The sequence below is a fragment of the Talpa europaea genome (genome assembly GCF_964194135.1).
Source record: "Talpa europaea genome assembly, chromosome: 2".
In the NCBI taxonomy this organism is placed as follows: Eukaryota; Metazoa; Chordata; class Mammalia; order Eulipotyphla; family Talpidae; genus Talpa; species Talpa europaea.
The window spans coordinates 79,448,455-79,470,699 of record NC_140068.1 but is presented as its reverse complement, the minus strand read 5'-3'; the positions used below and the strand labels follow the sequence as shown (position 1 = coordinate 79,470,699).

At 34.7% G+C, this 22,245-nt stretch overlaps 1 protein-coding gene across 1 annotated transcript in view; it reads left to right on the top strand.

The window, feature by feature from the left end:
* The window catches only part of MLIP (muscular LMNA interacting protein), a gene marked incomplete at both ends in the record, with an annotated part of 218,554 nt that overhangs the window by 161,976 nt on the left and 34,333 nt on the right, over positions 1 to 22,245 (top strand). The window contains 2 exons of the mRNA XM_084258824.1: positions 2,582 to 2,626; positions 15,174 to 15,302. Of these exons, the coding sequence (XP_084114950.1) occupies positions 2,582 to 2,626; positions 15,174 to 15,302 (174 nt within the window). The remainder of the gene's footprint in view (positions 1 to 2,581; positions 2,627 to 15,173; positions 15,303 to 22,245) is intronic.

The window sequence follows — 22,245 nt, the reverse complement described above, 5'->3', positions numbered from 1 at the left end:
AGTGTTGAAGGCTGAACTAATGTGGAGCTCAACCTCCCATTTAAATGCAGAAATGCCTAACAAAACATAACTACAAAAAATATATAAAGACTAAAGAGATAAACAAAAACAAAAACTTCTGAGTGCCAAAAATGTAGATCCAGGAGGGGGTGTGAAGGAGCTAACCCTGTGGGGGAACAGGTGCATCAGAACTTTGGTGCAAGTAACCAAAAGCTTAGCTGCTTCTTCTTCTTCTTTTTTTTTTTTGATTACCTTGCTTTATTTTCTTGTTGTGATTATGAATTTCTGAATTATCTTTTTTTATTCTATTAATTTTTTTGAGATAAATTGGTTTACAACACAGTGTAGGTTTCAAATATTCCATTTCCCACTGTGGCAACTGTAGATATCTCTGTTCCACCCTCTCCCCCTCCTTTGGTAGCCACCATTCTGGCATCAGAGTCTAAGGGTTTGTTGTTGTTTGTTTTTTTGTGTGCATCATGAGTGAAGTTACACTGCATTCATCTTTCCAAGAGCTTAGGTTTTGATTTTTACTACATAACAGTCTAAGATTTGTAAAGAATTTCCTTGTATACATTCAGGAGCCTAGAAGATCACATAGGCCATTAAGCATGAAACAGAATAACAGATAAACTCTTATACCATCTCTACCCTGTACTCTTGGGTGGTAAAAGAGTTATGTATGAGAAAATGAATCCAAATCTATGAAAATACAGATGTGGGGATCTGCCACCCTTGAAGTTTAGGAAGATCATAGTAATGAAATAAAATGCTTCTGCCACAGAAGCAAGGAAAATTTCAAGGCCTCCCACAAGGGCAAAAGTGAATGGTACTATAGAGATGGTTTTCCCACCAGGACATCTATGGAAATCATCACCAAAGTTACCTTGACTGAAAAGCTCCAAATCAAGAATGAAAAACAATAAGATGAATAAAGGACATTACAGGGGAGAGGCATGAGAAAGAGCCAGCAGAAATGAGTAGCAGGAGATTTAATAATGGGGGAATTGTAGAAAAGTCTGGAAAGAATTTATGAATCTATTTAGTGTTGAAATAATTAAAAGTTGTTATAGATAACATAAAAGAATCTGAAAAATAAACAAACAGAATTGCTAAAAGTGAAAGTCATTAAAATAAAAAATGCTTTTGCTGTGTTAGATGCACTAGCATAGAGTTGAAAAATATGTTACTTAGCAGGTTTATATGTGGGAACCAACCAACAAGCAGAATAAAGAAATGAAAAGTACAAAAGGAAAGTTTGTAGAAATGGAAGATGGATTGAGATGAATTATATTTAAAAGAATTATATTTACCCTAAGAACATATTAGATATAATGAAAATAAGGCAACATTTGAAGAGCTGTTCATGGAGGATTTCCCAGAATTGAAGAAAGATAGGCATACTCAAAATATAGGAAAACACCAAGTCTCCAAAAAAGAACACACAGAAACTCATCCACACTCAAATACATCATGATGAAATAACTGTATGTCATGGTGAAAAATCTTAAAAGCTAACTGAATGTGAAGGCAGATGATCACCACAATGTGACATTTAGACTGACTCTGGTAACAGGAGCAAGAGTGAAGATTCTAATGTGACAATATCTTTGAAAGACTGAGAGATAATACATATTACCCTATAATTCTATGTCTATTGAATTCTCATAAAAAACAAAATGCTAACATTTTCAGTCAATGTCCAAGAGTTTTACTACTTACACTAGTAAAAAGGAAACAATCTAGATGAAGTCAAATTCAGAACTAAGGAGGAAGGAACAGTATGTTCCCTCTTTAACTTAAAAACAATTTAATAAAAACAAATCATTTTCTTTCCCAAATCATGAAAACTTTTTTTTTAATATTCTTTAAGGAAAAAAATCTGTTATATGTTTCAATTTGCTATAAATAAATATAAGTATACAGGCTGATATGTTTTTTAATTTTATTTTATTTAAAGATTATTTATGCATACAAGAACCAGGATACAGGCCAGAGGTATGGGGGGGGGGGTTTGAGAGGATTCACCAGAGACAGAGTGGGGAACAGAACAGGCACATTGACCAAAACACACTGGTGAGGGGAGCAGCGGGCAAGTCAGGAGAGGTCTGCTGTGCCATGTGGGTAACTTCCTGGCCGGGAATCAAACTTGCGCTGCAGTGGCTGTGGATAGCTTCATAGGTTGCATCTAAATCCTTTACGCCACCAGGGAGGCCCAAGGCTGATATGCTTAAATAAAGTATGAAGTAGACAGGCGTGAAGTATTACGTCATCTTGAAGTATTTCTGATGTCTTGTGGTTGTGCTTGTGTTAAGATATTTTTATATCTCAGCACATAAAACATTCACTATTAAATGAACTTAATAAAAATGTACAGGAAAATATTGTTAGGGAATGTATAAGTAATGTTAAAAATAATTTTTGTTAGTAAATATTATTCCTTTTACTTTGTAGTTTTCAAATTCTTAGAATTGACTTGTTTATTTTAATATTAAAAAACTCCAAAATACTTAAAACCATTGATTATTCTTTTACACATTTCAAATTTTACTAAATAAATATCATGTTTATAATTTTGCAGGCAAACCTCTCGTCATTATCATCCACAGTATCTGAGACTCAACTGGTACGTATCCTCTTACTAAGTCATAGATCTGCTTTAGAAAATTTTGATTTTATCTGTTTTATCTTAATGAAGGTGAATTGAAAATAAATCCACTATAAATAAGTTTAGTCACCTGTCTAATAAAAGTTTGCTGATACTTTACTGTAGCTCTACGGTAGTTGTGTTGCGGGTTAGAAATTTCCTGAAACCATCCACAGACCGTATTTTCCAGTAACTTGCACCCTGCTATCTCATTAGAGTAAAATGGGTGGGTCACAAGCAAGATGCTGTGGAATTTAGAGGAAAGCTCACTTCTTGAGGGGAGACACCAGAAAAGGGTTCGAGGAGAGAGGGTCTTTGTTGATAATGTAGGGTAGTTTTGAACTTGTGGAAATGGAAAATGAAATATTTCAATTAGTAAGGTTAGTGTGTTAATGGCTGAGGCCAATGATGATTAGTAGAAATACAATGTGAACCACTAATACAAGCCTCATATACAATTTAAAATTTTCTAGGAGGAAGGGGGAAGGAAAAATTTTGTCTACTACTCATGTTAAAAAAATGGAAGGAAACAAATCATATTAGCTCCAATAATATAGTTTATTAAATAATAAATCTCTTCAACATAATCAGTTTATAATTAAGATGTTTTAAATTTTATTTTTAGGACACAGTCTTTGAAATCTACTGTGTATTTTATGTTTACAGCATATTTCAATTCAGAATAGCCACATTTCAAGGGCCTCTATGGTGGGTTAGTGCCCACTGTGTTGGACAACACAGATCTAAACTCTAGACTCTCATTTATAAATAAAAATTGGATTAAATAAATTTACTTTTTCTCTTAGTGTCTTGTATTTCTTATTCTTACAGTGGTTAGCAAATTGAAACATGAAATGAGTTGCCTATGTATTGTTGAAGTTTTTCTTTATATCTTTTAATTTATAATGACAAATTCTTGTGCAGACACCTTTAGTAAATTCAATGAAAAATTCTAGGAAAGCAATTGAAAACATTAAAAAGATAAATGATTGTTTAGTACTGATTTTTACCCTTTCTAAGCAACAGTTTTGGTGTCCTACAGTCATAGCGAAAATCTCATCTTGTTTCTCATGCCAAAATGATAATATATTTTTAAAATTTTATTTGTTAATACTTAAAAGTCAGAAAAGTCTAGTTTATCTATTGAAAGAGATAGACTCAAATCACTTGATTATGTTGGTGTTTACATATATGTTATAGATATGGGATGTGTCTGCATATGTGTATATGTGTTTGTATGGGATTTTAGTGTCAATTGATTTAGAACAGTGTGGCAGGCTGTCCTGTCTACTTGAAAGAGTACTGAAATTTGCAATCAGAAGACCCACCTTTAACTTCCTTCTCTGACACTAACTACTAGGCTGACAGTGGCAAGTTGTGAATTTGGGAGTCTGAGGCCTGATCCCCAAATTGAACAATGAGAGCATTCTGTTAATACTTACCAAGCCCCTCCAGCACTGTGAGTCTATGATTATTAACACAGTGAAGTGAAGGTGTTGCCATGGAAACAAGCACTGCAATAACAATGCAGCAAAGCAGTTTCCCACTTTAATATGGAAATATTACAACTATTTTAATATTGAAAATGATGACATGCTTGTCTTTTGAGAGTAATGTGGGAAAATACTTTTTTTTATTTCCTTACACAAAATTTTACTCAGCATTATAGACAAAAACAGATTTTAGATATTGGATAAATAAATGTAATTTAATCATATGTAAATGTGTGTGTACATATATATTATCAGACTTATATATACATATATGTACATATATAGCTCACTATTTAGTGCTGAATTTCCCTCCCTCTTTTAAGCAGTAATTTTGGTGCCCTGCATTCATAGCCTACAAATCATCTTAAAATTGCCAAAATGCCAATAATTTTATTTGTTAACACTGAAATATTAGAAAAGCCTACTTGGATCATAAAATAAGACTGATTCAGTCAAACTCCTTGGGCATATTGGTGTTAATATTTTGGCTTAATATTTTAAGAAATGATTTCAAATAGGCAAATGCATAATTATTTCACAAAATGAGATAAATAAAAACAACTCATAAATAGTCTCTTACCTAGTAAAATAATTTCGTGTTTGTGTACTCTAGGAAAAATTACAAAATGTTATTTTGACTGACTTTGATGATAATTTCTCTGTATTTACTATAGACCTTTTCTCTAGAGAATTCAAGAAATTTTTAACTAAGTCTTTTTTTTTTTTAAGATATTTTATTTATTTATACAAGCACTGGGTACAGTTAGAAGCGCGGGAGGGTGAGAGAATTCACCAGAGCCAGAGCGGGGAGCAGAGCAGGCAGAATGACGCAGTACACTGCTGAGGGGAACAGGGGGCAGCAGGAGAGGTCTGCGTGCCATGTGGGACCCTCCTCTGGTGGCCAGGGAGCAGCCGGGGATCGAACCAGTGTTGCAGAGGCTGCGGGCAGCTTCGCAACCCAGCGCTCAACCACTGCGCCACTGGGGAGGCCCAAAGTCTTAAATTAAATTTTAATCCTGAAATTCCCTTAAGATATAGGTAGGTTTGTGAAGGGATTATTGTCATGAAAACTTATCACACACAAAAAGAACATCTACTGGAATGATACAATTATTCAATTCAATCACTTTAATATCTATTTCATGACAGTAACATGGTATTTACATTATCTGGCAGTGGAATAGAGTAAAAATAATTGTATACATGGGATATTATATAACATTTGGTTCTTTAGAATATTTTTATTATTAAGTAACATGTTATGAATGAAATTGTAATTTTTTTCATTTTTGTGACTAAATTTACAATACTTGCCATCATCTGCTCACCTCAGGATTAAATTCTGAAAATAAAAATGTCTTTGAAAAAGAAAACTATGGTACGTAATGTTCATGTATGTGTGTATAACCTATACACATATTCATGGCATATATGAAGAAATTCTTATTTTATGTATGTATTATAGTTATAGATATAACTCATAGATCTACCTATAACTATAATACATACATTGCTTTTTGTTTATGTGTATGTGCAAATGTATATAGCATGCAAAAATTCTGGGGAGCTTATGATAGATTATAGTTAAATTACATGAGAAACTGTGTACACTTTATATACAATGAATAGTTAGTTAAAATTTTTGACTCATTTTAGGGGAGAAGTATAGTTGTTTGAAGTGAAAATATGGTTGGCTGAAGTAAAAATATATGACAAATTGCCGTGGTAGCTCACGTTTTAGTACATGAAGTCATTTTGCTTTTGAGGTTTGTCTTTTTGAGGATATATTGCTTTTCATAGTTCTTTCTTTTTAACTTGGCTTACATTTTCCTTGTTTTTATTACAACTTTACCAATTCAACATTGGAAGGAAGTAAGGAAGCATGACCATGCTCCTTGCTCTTACATTATTTCTATTGTTTAATTCTTGAAATCAAGGTTTTAGTTCTGGACTCAGGGAAAATAGCTCAGGGAACGCTATGAAGCTATTTCACCAATCTGCGTCCCCCAATCTGTGTCCCGGTTATTTTCTATTAAGTAACATCTCAGTATATCAAAATTGGAAAGGAACTTAGAGGGCCTCCCTGGTGGCGCAGGGGGTTGAGCACAGCACTGTGAAGCTGTCTGCAGCCGCTGCAGCACGGATTTGATCCCTGCCGGCCAGTGAGAATCCCACATGGCGCAGCAGACATCTTCTGTCTCGCACGCTGCTCCCCTCAGCAGTGCATTTTAGTCAGTCTGCCTGTTATGCTCCCCACTCTGTTTCTGGTGAATCCTCTCACCCTCCCGTGCATCTGACCTGTACCCCAGTTCTTGTATAAATAAATAAATAAATAAATAAAAATAAATTCTTAAAAAAAAGGAACTTAGAGATGAGGATGTTGGAAATACTCATCTATGAAACAAAGGTTAGAATAACTACACTGTCAGCCTGAAAGGGTTATTTTAAGGCTCGTTTATCATAGTATGTAAACTTGCCAATTTAGCTCTGTACATAGGAGAGGTGTAATTATTGCACGCATAATAGCTCAATTATTAAGAGATAATATGAGCAGCCATTTTTACAGCTAAAAACACAAACTGAGTTGAAATTGATTCAAAGCATAGAGTTAGTGGATGTCTGTGTTCTGGAATCATTAGATTTTAGATAGTTCATGGAGGATATGAAACAGCTGATGAAGGAGTTGAGACACTGAGCCTCTAGGAAAGTGTGGCTTTCATTAGGTCCCTCCTGTGTTGGACTTTGTGCTAGCAATCTCGTACCGTCTGTGAAGATGTGATCCCTTACTAAAGAAGAGGAGACAGGGTGAGGTTGGTTAGGGTATTAAGATTAGGCACTGGTGATTAGTGTTCCCCTTAAATAGTAAACAGAATGAAAGGAAAGGATGGATTTAGTTGGTTTAGCACACAGTTGTCTCACTTTTTTGAAGTGAATCATCACAATCTTAACAGAAGTGATTGGGTCCTGTTTCCTCTGGATATGAAAATAGATAGGGCTGTACGAGATGGTCTTTCTTACCCAAAGGTAGGGATCTTGGTTTAGAAGACACTTATCTTTTGCTTTTTAAATTTCATGCCATTTTTTTTGAGATTTATTTATGCATACAAGAACAGGGGCACAGGCCAGAGGTGTGGAGGGGAGGGGGCGGAGAGGACTCACCAGAGACAGAGTGGGGAACAGAACAGGCAGATCCACTGAAATACACTGCTGAGGGGAGTAGCAGTCGAGACAGGAGAGTTTTGCTATGCCATGTGGGTTGCTCCCTGACCAGCCAGGGGATCGAACTTGTGCTACAGAGGCTGCGGACTGCTTCATAGGTTGCGTCTTAACCCCTTGCGCCATCAGAGAGGCCCAATTCCATGCCATGTTAAATGCTCATGGTTATCCATAAAGGAAAGAAAGCTGAATATAGAGAGTACAAAACAATAGATTTAAAAAATAAGTCATATGGCAATATACAGGCAAAAGCAGAATGCAGCTTATTGGAACATTGTAAGGAAGAGTGCTTAAACTTACAGAAACTTTGTTCCTAGTTCTGAATGCCAGCTGATGTGTCCTGCTTTAGTGGTGCATGACTCATTTTCCTGAGGGCCCTTGAGGTCCCTGTTGTTCAGAAAATGTAGCCCTGAGAGCCTTTGTGTAGAACCAATGTCTTCTTAAGCATAAACGTGGTTTGTCCTTGACTAGATTTTTTCCTTGACACAACATACTTAAGGGCTACCGCATTTATCATGTACGCCTCCTCAGGCCTGAGTCATGCCATTGTCTTTTCTTTAACCATTGAAATGTTTCAATCTGACTCATTGGTGTGATGTACCTTCCACAAAGTATTTCTTAAGTGATAGGATGTAGTTTATAATTATTGAAATTCTATGTATATTTATTTTATATAACTGTCATAGAAATTAAAAAAAAATTATTTCAGCGGCAAAAAGTATTATTTGCAAGAAGGTAGATATTTCCTTAAATGGTATAGACAAGTTAATATCAATACTATATTATAAATGCAAAAATATGTTCTTTTTTTCCTTCAAATCCCTTTTCTTCTGTTTTTTTCCATATAAATTTCCATCTTATATCTCACTAGATCCTCATTAATCATCATTAAAGTTAGAATGAAAGGAATTGCTATTTTCACCACTATTGTGAAAAAAACTGAAGTCCAGATATTTACAATGCCATGTCAACAGTCCCAAGGCCAATGAGTGGTATAATGGTCTGGATTTTTTACCTTAATCTTGAAAGTTTTACTCTGCTCTATAGTGTTTTGAAATTTGGGATATATCTTTGGGGGGAGGAACAAAAACTTAAGTATTTTCCCCAAGAATTAATATTTGTGTAAAAAAAAATTAGAGCTTATAAACATTTATTAATTGAATGCATGAATCAGCTAAGCAATTTAGAGAATATTACCTTTGTTAGCAATCTTGACCAGTAGAATATTTTTTAGTTTCTATGAGCTTGTTGCCAAAGAAACTCTAGAAAAAACTAATACTGGAGAATGAAGACAAGTCTGAAGAAAATGACTAGAAGAAATATCTATGACATTGTCACAAACTCTGACTCAAATCAGTAAAATTCCTAACCAGGCTCAAAGAAGTTTCCATATGCTGTGCTTTATTTTTTGCCTTATTATTCCATGTCCTATTTCTTCCTAACTGTAAAAATAAACCCTTAAAAACTGGGACTCTGTAATATATTTCTTTTGTTCCCTCAGCACACCACCCCAGAGCTTACAACTGTAGTCAAAAGCAATTACAAGTGTCAGTCCACTAGTTGAAGTTATTAATTTAAGAAAGATGTTGCTCTAAGAAGCCATGATTTTAAAATTAGTAATGGGGATTCTCTCGGTCAATGCTGGCAGTTAATTTCAACATTGGCCTTCAGCCAGAGGCAATACCAACTTGTTGTCATGGAATTATGATTATAAGTTCCAAAGGACAGAAACATTGCCTATTTTTACAGCGCCCCAAGTAGCAATGTTCAAGTATAACTGTATAATTGATGGGTTATAAACACAAATGAATAACAGGCTCTGACCAGTGCCTCACAAGCCATTAAAACTGACCCTCAGGCCTCAGAATCTGTACACTCTATTTCTTGAACATTTTTCAGCCTCAAAACTAACAGTAGAGTTAGATGCGATGTCCTCATTCTAATTCCATTCTTAAATTCTCCCCAAAAGATGACTGACATCATTGATGTTATTGTTAAGAGCTTAATTGCTTTCACCTTAAGCAAACAGGTGGGACAACCTTAAAAAAAAAAATTGGAGAGGGTCTTGTCAAGCACTGCGGTAGTGTCTGGGCTTGCCTTTCCTGTATCTTTCAAGGGTGATAACTTCAGGCTTCTACCTGAAGGGTGAACTTACCAGTCCACTTTCTTCTTCCTCTCCTCTATTGATTAAAGGCTGATGGATCTTTTATCCTGGAAAGTCCCCTCTTCCTGGCCTATAGTATTGTAGTCAGAAAAGTCAATCCAGGAAAAGTAATAGGAGAAATCAGGCTGGCAATCAGTGCCCCTTAAAGCCTTCATATTGCATTGTAGCTTGAATTCTGCTTTAGTTTATTCAATCTTCTAATATGTATTTAACATCAACTAGGTTCTAGACAGAATTCTAGGTATGGGAGATACAACAATGAATTAAATAACGATTTATGGCATTGTAGAGTTTATTTCTAGTGTAAAAAGCAAGACAGTGAGCATATAAACTGATGTCAGATGTAATAAGCATTATGGAAAAAATAAGGCAAGTAAGGGAAGGTAGGTGGTGTTATTTGACATCGGCCATTAGGGAAGATCTTGTCTGATAAGGTGCCATTTGAACAACAAGTTGAAAAATTTAGAGAGGCTACCAGAAATGGAGAAAAGAGTTCTAAATAAAGCAAAAAACTAACGAGAAAACTCCTTGTGAAAGGAAAATGAAAATAGGCTAGAGGGGATAAAATAGGGGTAAGAGGAACAGTAGCAGCAGGGAAGACTAGAAAGGGAGAAGCTGGTTGGAGTAGGAAAGATTAGGTCCTTGTGGGCTTACTTTGCAGGCACTGTAAAGGTTTTGACTTCTAGTCTAGGTGAGAAGATGAGATATTAGGTAACTTTGGAGGAATCTAATGACATGACTTTTATTGTGATTGTTCTGTGATTTATTCAACTGAATTGTCCATCTTCTAAGAACAAGAGTTATGTCTTACTCATGTCTGTGGACATAATACTTCCTGACATAGACTAGGTTTCAACTGGCAAAATGACTTCAGAGACTGCCTGATAAAAGTATGCTTTAGAGGTCCAAAATAACTGTTGTTTTCTTTGCTACTTTTCAAAGCTCTTACATCCAGTGTAAATCAGTTCTTGGTAGTTCTTCACAATGAATTGAAATTTACATTTTTGAGAACTTTGTTATTGTTCTATATGGGCCCGCTGTACAAGGACAGTCATTACCTGTTTTTATTTCTTCATTTAGACTGGAAAGAATATAATGAAGTTGAATTTTCCTGACATTATAAGAATGACATTCATGGACTTTTTTTTAAGATTTATTTATTTATTTATACAAGCACTGGGTGCAGTCAGACGTGCGGGAGGGTGAGAGAATTCACCAGAGCCAGAGTGGGGAGCAGAACAGGCAGACGGACGAAGTACACTGCTGAAGGGAGCAGCAGGCTGCAGGAGAGGTCTGCGCGCCATGTGGGACCCTCGCCAGTGGCTAGGGATCAACTGGCCCTGCAGAGGCTGTGGACAGCTTCGCAGCCCAGCGCTCAACTGCTGCGCCACCAGGGGAGGCCCACATTCATGGATTTCATGTAGTTATTCTATTGCAGATTAATATGAAAGATTCTATGGCAGATTCTATAGCAGGTTAATATGAAAGAAGAGCCTCTTTGGATTAGTTTAGTCATACTATTCCTGGGCATAACAGTCTTATAGTAGTTCCCCATCAAAGACACAGACTTAGCAATTAGATTTGTCAGAATTTAAGAACCAAAGTCCACTTGAATTCTAAAGGTATCAGGAGGCTCTAGCAAGGATGCTATGTAGATTAGAAATCAGTAAATGGCAGTCTGTTCTAAAGCCTCTTCTTTAGTCTAGTGTTAGAAGTTCAAGGTTAATCAGATATCTCTGGGATGGCAGACCAGGAAGCTCTGTATGTAGGTGGGTAGCATGATATTTAGTGGATAAATTCTAGTTGAGTGGCCTTCATTTTTTAATATGCATGTGAATCATCTAGAGAGTATATTAAAATGAAGATTCTCATTCAGTATGTCTGGGGAAGGCCTGAGATCTGGTATTTCTAACAGGTTTGCAAGTGCTGATGCTGCTGATATACAGATCCCATTCTGTACACAAGGTGCTAGCAAACATCTTATTTGGGTAAAGCCATTAGTTTACTTTGTGTTGCAATTTAGTCTTTATATTACCATTTGACATTGAGAAACAAGGTATTAAGGAGAGCAGAGAGCAAATTAACTACTCAAGGATAGCTTTCTCTGTCCAGTAATAAGTAATAGGATAGTTGTTTCACATATTCTTTTTAATAAATTTTCTGAAAGGCACTTTGAGATTCTTGTTTGTGTGATGGATTGAATATCTAGAACAGTTCTTATTCAACAAATTTATGTGGTAAGATTCCTGAGGGGGCAAGAATTTATGTTCTAATCACAGATTTGAATTAATCCTTTAACAGAAGTTTCATACAGGTTGAATGGATTTTTCAAGGTCATATAGTCTACTAACAATAGACAAATGCAAAAACTATAATCCATGTCCTTGATACTCTCTCAGCATCAATATCATGCTGCTTCATGGATTTTTGACCAGATTTAGAAAGACATCAATATGCAGTCTGATGTCTCACACACACTACAGACTCCCTTAGAAGATGAGGTGTTGTGTGTGTGTGTGGCATGTGTGTATGCGTGTAGGAGAAAGGAGGAATTATAGATGTATATAATGAGTGGATAAACAGTAGATTCCACCATGTTCCAGGAATGCTCTTTTGAAAGAATGTGTGCCACATGTAAAGAAAGAAAAATATTGATTTAGTAAGTTTAGTAAAAGGTAAAATTAATGCAGAATTATTTAACTGGGCAAAAGGAAGGATATGTCTAAAAATTGGCAATGGAAATTAAATATAAATGGAATCAAAAATATAAAAAATACTAGGGCTTTGTTATTGATTTAACAGAAGCAGTTATAGAGAATAGGTGTTTAAAAATCATTTCAGATTTTTATGTTTTCTCTTTCTTTGAATAAAGCATAGAAATAACTAAAATCATGGGTTTAGTGATCAGGCCAGACCTGGAATTACATCTTGATTTCTTTACATATTAACTACATAATTTTGGCATGCAAATTATTCTTTCTAAGTCTCACTGCTGTTTCTAAGGAATCAATGAGATCATCTGCCAAAAAAAATTGAATATAGTGCCTGATCCCATATAGAAGCTAAGGAATTTGGGTCTATGGGAAATAATGGTGTCATTAGTTGTAATGAATCTCCATTGTTTTTGAAGTTGATCTCAAAGCATGGGGAAGTGTGGAGACTTCCAAGAATGCTGTTTATCCATGTACCATGGCTTATGGAGAATGCACAAAGTGTACCATGTTTCAATTTCCAATTTGACCAAAGGCTAAGGGACAGTTTGGTATGGAGGGTATGATTCAAGTTTATAGGATGGAAACCAAATGTCAAAGGCAAACTACACATAGTGTAGATTTGGCTTCCATATCTATTAAATATTGACTACTGAGTAATAATGCATTAATATACAATGGTAAATCATGTCTATGAAAAGAGGTGATATAAGGATCAAGGCAATGGTATCAAGGCCAATTAAGCAAATCAGAATGAAGAAGACTCAGGCAGACCAAGCATAGGGACATAGAATCCAAGAAAATAGCATGTGGAAAACCTGGCAGATAGGGAAAGAATCATTGTCAAATTTGTCAGGTAACCACCAAATACAGGAAATTCATAGGAACTAAGGAACATGAAGGCTGGTACATAAACAAATAAGAATCTGCAACTGATTCTGATGATTCTGACACTAAACGTATGTGATATTTTACCATCCAAAAGAGTCTCTTTGTGTCTAGTCTCACTCTAATGGGCGATAATCCCAAGAGAGATAATATGCTTTAGGCTAGGATAATCCAAAACATCTGCCTGCTAGCAATACAGGAACCAGGTAATTGTACTTCTCAAGCACAGGTATTCCCTTAGCATATTAAATCCTCCTGGTTAGATTTCTTCTCTCTTCTCTTTTTCCTTTCTGCATAATGTCACAAACTTAGATCCTAAAGTTCCATGTTGGTTTTAAAACCTGGTAGGATTTGAGAACTGGACTTGCTATATTGATTTCCTGAGTCACAAAGAAGCAGGAGAGAAAGAGAATGTGCAGGAATAAAACAGAAGGAAGGATAAATAAAACGGAAAAGTCAAAGGGAAAGAGTGACAGCTAGTCTGACAACATACAATTATGACACAGATATCAGGAATCATCCTTATTACAGGTGCCTGACTGGGCTTTGTTCTTGTGCTGAGTTTACTGGAGGCATACTGTACTCATACGTGTACTCAGCTATGTGACTTCACGCATAATTGGATGTTACTTGCTCGTTTTTAGCCCTTGAGAGAAATCAGTTTAAGTGGGAGATATTTCTCAGCCTGGGGGAGATAGAGATTTTCTTCAATCTGTATTTCCCCAGTTGGCAAATATATGTGAAAGACAACTGGGAAAATATTGATTGAAAGAAAGTATTTCAGAGCAGCATTTATTCAAGACTCAAAGTATATCAGGTGGTTTATAGAGCAGAGAGATAGATGTACTCCCTTAAGGCTTAAACTTGTGAGTATCAGCACTGATGGAGGAGAGCTAATTTACTATTTTTTGAAAAGAAATGGAGTTAAGAAGAATGATTGTAGCAAAATGTTTAAGCAGAAAATGTGTCACAACTTTTTTATTGAATTGTTGTTTGGGATGGTTTTTTTGTAAACTTATCAATCATGTTGTGACATATTACAGTGTAACAAGATGTTGGTGTTTTGAAACATTATTTTGAAATTGCCAAAAACTAGATTTCTCTCATTCCTAGATTTTTCTTTTTCCCTTGCCCTCTTTTTCCGTCCTTTCTTTTCCCCTCTCCTCTCATCTCTTATCCAAATGACATTCATATGCAAGTTTATGAATCTTGAATGGCTCTTTTATAAGCTAAACTCCTGTTTGTAAGTTTTAGAAATAATGGAGTTTGAATCACACTCAAGGAGAAATTTAGAAGGGGATCAAGTGTTAACGAAAAGGATTCTTAAGCAACCTTAGGACAAATAATTCAGCTGGGCACTAGGGATGTTTTTGAACTCAATTCTGGAAAATCCTTAAGTATTTCTCCTCTCCAGTCTGGCTCACCACATACTTCGCTCTTTTTTTCTTGATCTCATAGATCTCTTTTTAAGGGGAAAATTAAGACTTTCTCATAGCTCCCAAGATGACATAATTTCAATCTCTGAACATGATGGAAGAGCAGTTAAGGTCTCTCTTCCATATTCTTGGGGGAGAACATATGTTTGGTACCCACCCTTCACTCCCTTAACTCAGAAGGTTATCCCTGGTTTCACATATAATATGGACAGGACTTCTGGTGACCCAGTTCAACACCAAATTCAACTTTATTCTCCCTAGAATGAGAATGCTGCCTGGCACAGAGGACAGGCTTAATAAATATTTGTCAAATGAAATGTTTATTGATTGAATGTACTGGCAAGGATATAAAACAGGTTTGGCTAGATAAATGAAGTTTTTGTATTTTGAACATCTTCCTAGTGGATTGTTATGAATTGATTGCTGCAATAGCTAAAACATATTAGTTAGAAATTTTTAGTTTTAGGGACTGTTTTATATATTTATAAACCATTGTAAAATTTAAAAAAAATACTGACTTTTCTGAGAACATTTGAGTGACTTAATATACACATACTTACTCATTCTTATATTGTTTATTTCTTTATTTTATGAAAAATCAATTGTATTTTCATGAAGACTAAGCCTGGAGTAATTCGCCCTGTACCAGTAAAATCCAAAATATTCCTGAAAAAGGAGGAAGAAATCTATGAGCCCAACCCTTTCAGTAAATATTTGGAAGATAGCAGTGACTTCTTTTCTGAGCAGGTGAGCATATACAAGGGAAAACCTTTCATATTTTGATCAAACACTATATAAAAAATAGATGTCTCAATGAATATAGTTTGCAAGAATATGTTCGTTTTTGGACTATATTTAGTAATAAAAATCCATTTCTTGCATAATAAAATGTCTTTATTTGAATTTCTGTCTAAAAATTTTCTATGTAGTGCTGCTATTATTTGGGGGAATTAAGACACTACTTAAAGACATTGTGAAATTACTGGTTGGATGGGTCATATAAGTGCTATATTTTTATTTCTAAAGTCCTGTTTCCTTTTGAAAAAGCTAAAGTATTTTACTAAAAATATTATGGATATATTAGTACATTTGATAAAAGTTTCATTGTTGGGTTTCTTTTAGTATAGTCGAGATGATGTGATCTCCTAGGTTGAGCAATACTAGTTAGTGAAACAAATTACTTAAAGCTTTGCTATTCATTTGGCTTCCATGTGGAAAGTTATACTATCTTCCCTTATGTATCCTATATGTTGGTGATGATATAGTGGATGCTTGTTAAAGGTACTTTATTACATATTTGGGGAAAATATGAAAATATACATTTATGCAATATAAGCTTCACAAATTTTTAAAAGTGAGACTTTACTTCCTTATTTGTCCTATCTGAATAGAACAAATAGCTATGGTTTCTATATTTTAAATCTCAATATTATTACATGGATAATCAATGAAAGCAAATATCCAGAAAATAAACTGTTCTGGATATAACTGGGACATGTAATATCACCATATTTGGTAATCTATAATAAAATCTAGTGTTCTTATGGAGGGCTATGATGTGATATGACCTTTTTAAATTTTAGTTTGAAATAATAATGTTTTTGCAAATATATGCTCATATTTGCAATCATATTTTGAAAATATAAGGGATGTTGTACCTAGCTCTATATCACTGAGCAAGTCATTTCATGGCTCTACATTTCAGTTTCAGGATGAGTAAAAGGACACATTTGTCTGGTATCTATTAAGGCTTCTTTCAAGCTATAAAATTCAGGTTACTTAAAAGCTAACGCTAACCCTGTCTGGGTCTCTGAAATTTCTATGCAACCTTGAAAAAAGTTCATTACAAATGATTTTCATGATTTGTTCTAGCTTTTATTCATTAAGTGGACAGGAAAATATTTTGTTTGTATACAACTTGTGGCATCTGCTATAAATTTGATAAGTTAAATTATTTTAGAAGCCGCTAATATCATTAAAAATGGTAACTAGAGGCTATTTTCATTTTATGGAATAAAATGTAGTTCTCAATTTAAATTGAAGAGAGAAATCTTATTGCTATATAAGGTTGCCTTAATTAATTCCACACATAACAGAAATGGAAATTCCTGTTAGAAAAAGATATTCCATCATTAACAAAAATGCTAATTAAATATCTATTGCTTACATGATGCTAGAATTTTAAAAGCTTAATGTGATGTTTTAATTATAAATTTTAAATTTTCATAAAATAATCTATTTATAAATTTTTATTATAAATTTTCATAAAATAATCTAGCCTATGTGACAAAATGCCAACAATTACAATAAATTTCACATATTATCCAAGTGACTTACATTCTTTAAAATATGATCTAACGCTGTAAAATAATAATTCTGTTCTTTTGTAAGTATAACTTCAAATTTATGCACTTTATTTTAAGCAGGATTCCTTGTAGAATATCCAGTTAATTTATCATAGTTTATAGGCCTTTGAAATAATAAATTCCACTGTCAAGTGTAGGAAATTCTTCTCATTAAAAGGAACTGCAAATATATGTGTTTTTTTTCAATGCCTTTCTTGACTAGCCAGTGAGTTTAAATTTGTTTTTGTGTAATATAAATCTGTGTATTTGCAGATAATTTGTTGAAAATTTGAGCTCTTTTGCAGTTGTCAGTGCCTCAGACATAATCATATTTATATTTTCTCTCAACCAATTTATTTTATGTATATCCCAACTTTCGTGTGGTACATGGGAATTAATGAGAATTAGGTTTGCAGGTTGTCATTATTAAAAGAAGGCTAGCCTAGCATTTAAAAGAAAATTCCATAGGTTCCCTGGTCTTATTCATTGACCTTGCATGAGTGGGAAAATTTAATAGACACTTGGGGTCCTAGCACACTGGGAGCATGCATAAATTATTAACTGTCTCTATATATTTATACTAACTACACGCTTATTGTGTTCAGAATCTACAATGGAGGCAAATACCAAATACAGCTCACAAATGTAAACACTTAGATCTATTTAAAAAATAAATTGAGTAATAACAATTTATAATCTCGGCATTGCTACTTCATCAGAATGGCAATAGAAGAGAGCATACTCAAATTCAGTCCTAGTCACTATTGTGTTCTTTTATACTAGTGCTACAGAATAAATCGAATGGTTCCAAATTCAGTTAATCTCACCCACCCATGTAATGGAAAATTCTTTAGCCAGACTGTTGGGCCAAATTGAAGTAGCTCTCATTCACTAATCTGCCTTGTACTGGGGGCTGTTCCACATGACAGGAGATGTTGGATGGGATTGTTAAGTCAATAAATTTCCCCAAGCAGCTTCACTGCCATAAAATATGATTTCAAAGCTCTCTATTACAAAATGTCAGATACTAAAGAGGATGAGACCAGATGGAAATGTATTTACTGTAGCTTAAGAAGGTACAACTGGGCAGCCTTTTGAACTGATAATGAATTGAAATTTTGCCTGGAGGCAGCCTCTGAGCACTAAAAGCAAAGTTTGAAACCAAAATGCATAATCAAGTAATTGAGACTTATTAATCAACAATTTTTATATCAAAATGGCATGGGCCAGGAAGCATCTTATTATATCGAATGAGTTTTTTTTTTTAACAAAAACTCTTCAGAATGAAGCTTATGTCTTTCTGAAATTACCTTTACAGCCATTATTTTATCAGTTTGTGGTTCTTTTGAATTACTAAAAAATATACACACATTTCACATATGGATGTGCTGGTGATGTGCTTTGAAGCATAATTCTATTGATAACTAAAGGCAGAGTTGGGAAATAATTAACAGAATTGACTGGATGTATGGGCATCGAGAAGACATAGAGGCTCAGAAAATCAATTCACTGTTGAGAATGAAGATACCAAAGAGATAAATGGTTTTTTAGTTTGTTTGGTTCTTTATGAGTTTGAAAATTTATTGCTTTTTCATTGTTTAATGTGTCTAATTAGATAAAAGGTGATTTTTTTTCCACTGAAGATTTCCAATTTAATATGAAAAGCAATTGCTCACCTCAGTTATATAAAATATTTTCTTAATTTTTTTAAATTAGTAATTCAACCCATAATAGATATACATCATTTCCTTCTTAAAGCTGTATAGCACTGTATAAAAAAATTGTTTTGGACAGAATTAAGGGGGAATATTGTTTCATCTGACTTTCCCATATTTGAAACTCATGTTATAAACTCTATACATTGGAGAGATTATTACATATTTTAAAGTGTGGGTGAGATTGGACAGACTTTAAATTATGACAAATGTGAAGGTCACAATACAAGTTTGAAGATAAGAAGAGTTGGGAACTCTCATTTCTCTGCATTCCAAGATAAAAGAACTGAATTCTGGTAATTTAGATGGAAAACCATAAATCTAAGTGAGAAGAGCAACCAAAAGAATGCACAGGAGTAAACGAAGCAGGTGGGAAAATTGGTAAATGAATTTTTTATTAATCCCTTTAAAAAAAAAAAAAAACAGACAGCTTAGAAGTCCAGTCTGTGGAAAAATGAAAGCAAGGTAGCAAAGCAGACAGTTTAAAATAAATACCTGGAAAAAATAAGCAAATTAATCAAAAAATGAATATTTCTTTTTTAAAAAGATTTATTTATTTTTACAAGAACTGGGGTATAGACCAGAAGTGCGGGAGGGTAAGAGGATTCCCCAGAGTGGGGAGCAGAACAGGCAGACAGACCAAAAACATGGCTGAGGGCGCAACAGGAGAGGTCTGCTGTGCCATATGGGTAGCTCTCTGGCTGACCAGGGATCGAACCAGTGCTGCAGAGGCTGCGGGCAGCTTTACAGTGTTGTGCTTAACCTGCTGCACCACTGGGGAGGCCCCCCAAATAAGTATTTCTTTATGTCAAAAGCTGCATGGAAAGGCTCCATAGTAAATTTATAAATTCAAAACTGGTGATTCCTTAGGGAAGCAAAAAAAGGTAGATGTTTAGAATTTTTCAAAATAAGATTCTAATTTCCAAGTACAGACATCCCTAGGTGAAATTTAATATATGGTAGACAGCTATCCAAATATCAATTTGTCTTATGGCTATTTAGACATTCAATATTTTTTAATTACTTACTTACCCCTGAAAATAGAAAATAATTGGTAAAAAAAAAACACAAATTTATCAGGAAATGAATTCTTACTTATTGTCTAGCAGAGTTGAGGCAGCTTAGCTTTTTTTTTCAAATCATACAATATATATTCTTAAGTGAAAAAATCATGACTGAGATTGTTTTGTATTATAGAAATCAATGAAAAGGCAGAATTTCACATGAGGACATCATGGACAGTTCAGAGAATTCTGAAGAAAATATAGAAATCTGGAGGCAGAAATGGTTTCAGGAATATGACAAAGGTTGATGTTAGAACCACAAGACCAGATCTGATACATAACTTTGATGAGTCCATAGAGTGCTTGAAAACATTTTAATTATATGGCATAATTGAGATTTTATTTTTTAATATTTTATATAATTCTTACATCTTTTTTTCATTTTTGTACAATGTATGCATTTTCATTTTGGTTATATTCCCCATAAAATTGCATCCCCCTTATTTTGATCAAAATAAAGGGGGAGCTTAGCATTTTTTTACCTGCTCAAGTAAAAATCAAGAATATGTATTTATTCCATTGGATAAGTTAAAAAAAAATGAGCTGTTAGTCTCAATCTTTGGCTAAAATTTCCTGAGAAGTGTTAGTTCCTAGTAAATTGTATTTGGTCAAAGGACTTGTCTTTGCAGGGTATTGAAGGGTCAGATTAGTTTTACTTCCCAATTTTAGAATGCATATTTAGGCAGAATCTGTTGATTTTATTCATTTTGATGTATAATTGAACCAAAGTAAAAGTAGGGCAACTTGGTTTTGCAGAAAGAGCACTGAAATTTGAGTTCTAGTAATGATTGTGTGGCTTACCAGATTTACCCAGTGCGTTGGTGAAACCTGTACCTCTAATGAAATGAAGGGATTGGACTAGGCCAGTGGTACTTAAGCAAGGTGACTTTACCCCTACTATTTTAGGTAGTTGTGACAAGAGAAGGAAATGCTGGCATCTAGGGGGTGGAAGCCAGGGATGCTCTTAACCTTCCTACAATGTATGGGACAGTCTGCCATAACAAAGAATTATTCAATCTAAAATGTTATCTGGACTTGAGAAACCCTGGATTAGACCATGTCTTGACTCACTTCAGCTGCAAGAATACTATGACATTTCCCTCCCCTTGAATTTCCCCAAGCATTTGGTTTCAGGACAATCAACTAAAAGAGAAATTTTTTAAAGGCAGGCATTCTTGTGATAGTTCTTGTATGCTGTTGCAGTAAGTCATTCTCAGTGCAGAACTATATCATACATCTGCAAACTGAGGGCATTGTGCAAAGTACTTTTGAAGGTTTCCTTATACCCTGAATTTCTGTGTTTATGTCTTTAAATATTATTGGAGCCCTCTGACAATTCTCATCCTTAATTGATACCAATAGAGGGAAAAAGAACAAGTATTACTTGGGTCATAATTTTGGAGAGAGAGAGAATCTTATAATTTAGGTCAAAATCATGATATATAATACCCATTCCCATAAAGTGACAATGGTTTTGTTTTCCTTTTGGGTTGAAAATTTTTGGACAGGGAAACTTTTTTTCTTTTTTTAAAGGTTTCCTTCCTTTAAAAAATGCCTCCTATTTACTATCTATTGCAGAGAATTAAAAAAGCATCAATAACATTTATTGCCACTTTCTCTTAAACTGAAAACCCTTACAGGGGAGTTTTTTTTTTTTTCAAGATTGTATATGTGCGTGTGTGTATGTGTATGCATGTGTTTATATGAAAGATATACACATATTTCATACCTTTTATAAGAGTCCTGGTTTTTACTTCTTAAATTACTTTATTTTTCCACAATGGTAAACTTGCATTCATTTCTGTTGCAAATATCCTGAATAGGAAGGCTGAGTAGGCAACCTAAAATTTATTTATTTATTTTTTTAAAGATTTATTCATTTATGCATTCAAGAGCTGGGGTACAGGCCAGAGGTGTGGGGGCGGTGAGAGGATTCACCAGAGATAGAGTAGGGAACAGAACAGGCAGATTGACAGCAGTACACTGCTGAGGGGAGCAGCAGGCGAGTCAGTAGAGGTCTGCTTTGCCATGTGGGTTGCTCCCTGGCCTGGCCGGGGATCAAACTCGTGCTGCAGTGGCTGCTGACAGCTTCATAGGTTGTGTCTTAACCCCTTGCACCACCAGGGAGGCCTGGCAACCTAAAATTTAAATGAAAATGCTTCTTGCAATGAAAGTAAAGATGGCTTTGCAAGTCTTTTCTGTTTTTGGAAGTCTTTTCTGGTTTTGAGATTTCCTGTTTCTCCATTCTTCAAGTGCAGGAGACACCCAAATTTGATCCATTTGTTTCATGATCACAAAAGACCCTGTGATAATCCTCACAATATATTTTGAGGATTAGTTTGGCTTTACTATCACTCTTTGGTAGATGTTGCTGGACAGGGTGGCAGGAACTGTATAAGAAACATAATTTGTTGCAGAATATCAGCCTTTTAACTGAAATTCCTTGTTAAGAGAGTAATGGATTCAAAGGAAAAAAACCTCAGAGTATTAAAAACTGTAAGAGGGCCTCCCTGGTGGGCAACCCTGGTGGGGTTAAGATGCAATCTGTGAAGCTAACCCAGCCACT